The sequence below is a fragment of the Oncorhynchus keta genome, chromosome 12 (genome assembly GCF_023373465.1).
Source record: "Oncorhynchus keta strain PuntledgeMale-10-30-2019 chromosome 12, Oket_V2, whole genome shotgun sequence".
Classification (NCBI taxonomy): domain Eukaryota; kingdom Metazoa; phylum Chordata; class Actinopteri; order Salmoniformes; family Salmonidae; genus Oncorhynchus; species Oncorhynchus keta.
Window position 1 is genome coordinate 33,565,124 of NC_068432.1, and position 6,205 is coordinate 33,571,328.

General features: G+C 42.4%; 1 protein-coding gene across 3 annotated transcripts in view; it reads right to left on the bottom strand.

Moving 5' to 3' along the window:
* Positions 1–4,293, bottom strand: part of LOC118370481 (titin homolog) — a 37,116-nt gene extending 32,823 nt beyond the window's left edge. For all 3 annotated transcript variants that reach the window (XM_052458035.1, XM_052458034.1, XM_052458033.1), the window contains exon 1: positions 3,844–4,293. In XM_052458035.1, coding sequence (XP_052313995.1) covers positions 3,844–4,193 — 350 coding nt within the window. In that variant the 5' untranslated portion in view covers positions 4,194–4,293. The remainder of the gene's footprint in view (positions 1–3,843) is intronic.
* Between the last annotated feature and the right edge of the window lie 1,912 nt (positions 4,294–6,205).

Genomic DNA, 6,205 nt, shown 5'->3' on the forward strand with positions numbered 1-6,205 from the left:
AAACCATGAGAAAACTTCCTCAATATGGCTCAAAGTGTGTGTATATTGGTTTTATATCATATTTTATGAAGCACTCAAAACGATAATCCTGTGGGATGCTGCAAACGTTGATAGCCATGGTATACCATGGCTAAGGTGTATGAACCAGGTTGTACGAGTTGGCATGGATATCCTTTGACCAGAAAAAGAAACATTTTTGAGAGGCTTTGAGTGCATATGAAAGTAGGTCTGGGAAGAATTCAGGTCTGAGAAAACATGTTCTGCTGAAGTTTGGCATTTGAGCTAAAGGGCAACGATAACAATAATGTCAGATTAACCTATCACTGTCACACAGCAAAAAGGACTATCAGCCGTGGAGATCCTCAGCCCTGTCCCCAGACTGACTCCTACTCAGATTGCATGAAACTAATTACAATCATGGAGAATGCACTTTCAAGTGGAACTGACAGCATTTTAGCACCAGGAAGAATATGACAAAATGTAAAAAGAATCTGACAAAAGAGCATTAGATATGGTCATATTTAAGTTTTCATTATTTCTTAGAACATTTGGGAATCACATATACTAAAAGAATTCATGGAAATTCTATAGCAAAATAGAGTGGGAAAGTGGCCATGCGTTTTGACAATTAATAGACACCACAGTAAATAAAACATCCGTCTCATCCAGGACTGGAGTATACGCAGACCGGTGCACCATAGCCAATCAGAACTACAGTAGGCAAACAAGCCATTTGCACACAGGCCTGCAATCATTCACTTTGAATTGGACTGTGTGTTTACAGACAGTTGCAACAGCGCGACATTAGATCATTAAGACTCATTCGCCAAAAGCCACAAAAATACACCTTGAATGGATTTCTGCAAATATGTCAATACCACTTACATTTGCAAACTTTACATTCCTATTGATCAAACAACCATGAAAAAAAACAAGCTCTCTCTCCCTTAGTTATGCACATAAACAACAAAAAGATCAACTAATGTTAGCCAGAGAAAGATGAGCTAACATCTAACAAAGGAACATTAGATAAACCCTCAAACATTTTCAGCTGGTTGGCCTTCAAAATTGCACTGATAAACAATTGGGAATTGTAGCCTACTTGTCCTTCTGCAGCTTGCCTGCCAACAATGCATGCTTGTCTCAACCAAGCACCCAAAGCTAACTGGCTAAAGTTGACTAGCTAGCTACTTCCAGACACAAATGAGAGAACACCTCACTCTGACCATTTTACTCGCCCTACCAGAGTTGGTTAGGCTGTTTACATGTTATCTAGAGCATTTGTGACTAACTATTACTTTCATTGCCTAAGTTTATTGACACCGTCCATAATCAGCGGATGTTGCGCATATGTAAATTCATCAGTTATTCTGTGCTCTGGCACACTCAGATGAGAGTGCTCTGAAATTGGAGTAGATAGATAGCCAGAGTGAATTTGCGAATGCAAGAGATATGCTAACTGAATAACAGTTGTTCAAGTTCTTGCTAGCTATTCCAAATGACACCTGCATCTCTAGCTGTGTATAGCCATAGAAAAACAACGAGGGGCAAAATGTCAGTCACTCACCCACTCCTCGAATGACATGACATCCTCCTAGCAGCTAGCTAACGTTAGGCTCCATGTTTTTAGCTTGCTATATCAATAGATGCGCTAACCTATTAGCCACGTTATGACTTACTTGTGATCATTGCCCTTGCTTGTTTGATTGTCATTCCCAGTCTTAGTTACATTTGTCCGTTTCTGTCAAAAAATAGAGCCATAAAGATCATCAGAAAGATCATGATGCAATAACCAAAGTATATACTCCAATACAGTCTAACCAAGAAGCACTCTCCTTACACATACAAAAGACCCAGCAATGTTCACTTTCAAGAGTGCCCCCTTCCCAGACATCAGTGTGTGTGGGCGTGCACATCACCTGCTGTTGTGTATAGCAGCTAAATAAGCTATTGACGTAGAGACAGCTTAGTGGGGTGTATACTGAACAACAATATAAATGCAACATGCAACAATTTTAATGGTTTTACTGAGTTACAGTTCATAAGGAAATCAGTCAATTGACATGAATTAATTAAGCCTTAATCTATGGAATTCACATGACTGGGCAAGGACCCTGTCATGGGTGGGCCTGGTAGGGCCTGGCTCCCCAACAGATTGAGTTTTTCCTCACAAAAGGGTTTCATTACAGACAGAAATATGCCTCAGCACCCCCTCAGACAATCCCGCAAGTAAAGAATCCGGATGTGGAGGTCCTGGGCTGACGTGGTTACACGTACACGTGGTCTGCAGTTGTGAGGCCGGTTGGACGTACTGCCAAATTGTCTAAAGTGACGTTGGAGGCGGCTAATGATAAGAAATTAACATTCAATTATCTGGCAACAGCTCCTGGACATTCCTGCAGTCAGCATGCCAATTTCACACTCCCTCAACTTGAGGCATCTGTGGTATTGTATTGTGTGACAAAGCTGCATATTTTAGTGGTCTTTAATTGTCAATAGCACAAGGTGTACCTGTTTAATCAGCTTCTTGATATGCCACCCCTGTCAGGTGGATTGATTATCTTGGCAAAGGAGAAATGCTCACTAACAGGAATGTAAGCTAATTTGAGCTCAAAATGAGATAAATATATTTGTGTGTATGAAAAATGTCTGGGGTATTTTATTTCAGCTCATGAAAGATGTGGCCTACACATTACATGTTGAGTTTATATTTTTGTTCCCGGATTATATTTCTCAAGAAGTTGCCTGCAGCCTAATTAATTAATAAACGCCTGCTGCTCAACTCGTTAAAAGACTTAACTTAATGTGTGAAGGAAAACAGTAACAGTTTGACCGAAGACCCAGCAGGAAAGTTGTTTGTTTATCCTTTTGCAGTATTTATAATATTATTTCAGTTAGACTGTGTCAGCAATAAACTGTCCAGCAAAGCCTTCCCAGTCATTCTACCATTGAGCTACAATGAGGAAGGTCAGCCTGAGGCTTCAGTAATGCAAACCCATTGGTTAATTGGTTAGGAGAGGAGGCCGGTAATAAAATCAATGAGTTCCTTTACAGATATTCAGAAAGAGAGAGAACACTGATATGTACTAAAGACTCACAGGAGAGGCAATTAGTGAGGTATTGACTTTGGGGACTCCCTAAAAACGCACATCTACGTCCAGAAGTCACTTTTCATAGCAGGTTAGGAACATTTTCCTTAACCCTTTTCCTAACCTTAAACTAATTCTCATAACCTGCTACTTTAATTACCCTAACCTGCTATGACAGTCACTTCCAGTCATAGCTGTATCAAAGTGTATATTTGGTAATCTCCCGCATAATGGGATGTTGTGCTCATCACAAGCTCCACTGTTATGACTGGGCTAAAGACTGCTAAAACCCAGGCTGCTAAAACAAACAGTGTCACCCAATGGGAGGTGAAGGCAAGAGGAGCGAAGTAAAAAGCAACGGGAGAAAGCACTTATTCCATAGGCTTGTTTCACTCTAACAACTGGTTGTTGCACCTCTGCTGGGTGAATTAACTGACAGAGTAAAACTGTAGGACAACATTTTTAGGCCTATGTCCTGCTCTTATAACTTACTACATTATAACATTTTGGTTACATGTTGAGTCAGATGATTATTACCCAATTGGAATATGGTGCAGTCCCTGTTCTTGTATAATTACAACCCCTGTTGAAGACAAATATTGGTGACATTGTGGCGCTCCATTATTGCCTTAGGCTATTTCAACAACTACAGTGATTCATTGTAAAGGGAATTATGGAACTCAAAGCCCTTTCTGGAGCAATCTAGAAATAGTAAGGCTGTGACTAATTACTGGACAGAGACAAGAACACTCACTCAGTCTTATTACGGGATTTAACCTCGCTGAGCTCCAACAGGTTGATGACTGCTTGGCCGAGCAACTTGTCAGGTCCCACGAGAGCCCGGTGCATTACGTGGACGTGCAACGTACACTTTTCTGTGTTACCGTTGTGGAAGAGGGGCAGCTCGAACGTGGCCTCTTCTTTCCACACCGGTGCCACGCTATTCTCTGCCACCGATGAAGCGAATTTATCCTTGGCCACCTGCATGATGGCGTATGCGTCGTTGGTGCCATTTTTCCCCTTTATCCTCAGGCTTCTTGCCTGAACCACAGTTACCTGTACACTGGTTGGATAACACTGTCGGCTCTGGTCTGATAGAGACATGGCTGACACCTACGGAGGTTTCAATACCGTCTAGAAACGTTTCGGTGTGCTAAGTAGATACTTTAGAGTACCTCGCCAGAGGAAACCCTTTTACTTATGGAAACAGAGACTGGGCGTGGTATGTTGTACAGGATGTACGGCAGACTTTTGCAAGACAGGTCATTTGCTGAGCCAAGGTACTCCCCCAGATTAACGGAGCTCGATTTTGGATTGCCTGAATGCCTGAGTTGAGAAATATACCTCCCATATTATGAGGAAACGTTATCCACTAGAAGAATATAGTATAAACGTCATATTAAAGTAGTAAGCTATTAATACAAAGTTGGTTTTAATTTACATTTCCTGCTGAACACTGAAATTGGTTGAAATCATGGCACAGTAAAAAAAATATATATATATTTTTTTTAAAGAGTATTCAAAATCGTGTTCAGAAAAAATATATTATAAACGTCCCTTTTTCAGGAACATGTCTTTCAAAGATAATTCGTAAAAATTACAAACAACTTCACAGATCTTCACTGTAAAGGGGTTAAACACTGTTTCCCATGCTTGTTCAATGAACCATTAACAATTAATGAACATGCACCTAAAAAATGGTCGTAAAGACACTAACAGCTTAAGCAATTAAGATCACAGTTATGAAAACTTTGGACACTAAAGAGGCCTTTCTACTGACTCCGAAAAACACCAAAAGAAAGATGCCCAGGGTCCCTGCTCATCTGCATGAACGTGCCTTAGGCATGCTGCACGGAGGCATGAGGCCTGCAGAAGTGGCCAGGGAAATAAATTGCAATGTCCGTACTGTGAGACGCCTAAGACAGCGCTACAGGGAGACAGGACGGACAGCTGATCGTCCTCGCAGTGGCAGACCACGTGTAACAACACTTGCACAGGATCGGTACATCCGAACATCACACCTGCGGGACAGGTACAGGATGGCAACAGCAACTGCCCGAGTTACACCAGGAACGCACAATCCGTCCATCAGTGCTCAGACTGTCCGCAATAGGCTGAGAGAGGCTGGACTGTGGGCTTGTAGGCCTGTTGTAAGGCAGGTCCTCACCAGACATCACCGGCAACAACGTCGCCTATGGGCACAAACCCACTGTCGCTGGACCGGACAGGACTGGCAAAAAGTGCTCTTCACTGACGAGTTGCAGTATTGTCTCACCAGGGGGGATGGTCGGATTTGCGTTTATCGTCGAAGGAATGAGCATTACACCGAGGCCTGTACTCTGGAGCGGGATTGATTTGGAGGTGGAGGGTCCTTCATGGTCTCAGGCAGTGTGTCACAGCATCATTGGACTGAGCTTGTTGTCATTGCAGGAAATCTCAATGCTGTGCGTTACAGGGAAGTCATCCTCCTCCCTCACGTGGTACCCTTCCTATAGGCTCATCCTGCCATGACCCTCCAGCATGACAATGCCACCAGCCATACTGCTCGCCCTGTGCATGATTTCCTGCGAGACAGGAATGTCAGTGTTCTGCCATGGCCAGCGAAGAGCCCGGATCTCAATCCCATTGAGCAGGTCTGGGACCTGTTGGATCAGAGGGTGAGGGCTAGAGCCATTCCCCCCATAAATGTCTGGGATCTTGCAGGTTACTTGGTGGAAGAGTGGGTTAACATCTCACAGCAAGAACTGCAGTACTTAAAGCAGCTGGTGGCCACACCAGATACTGACTGTTACTTTTGATTTGACCCCCCTTTGTTCAGGGACAAATTATTCAATTTCTGTTAGTCACATGTCTGTGGAACTTGTTCAGTGTATGTCTCAGTTGTTGAATATGCCTCATACAAATATTTACACATAAAATAAAATTAAAATAAACGCAGTTGACAGTGAGAGGACATTTCTTTTTTTGCTGAGTTTACATGCACATATTTTATCAGGTACACTAATGAAAACACTATATAATCCAAGACAGGACAGTATAGGTTTACACATGTGAGAATTAGTATCTCCTACCAACCTGTTCCTGATAGCTAACCTATGTAAAGTTGAAGTCTGAAG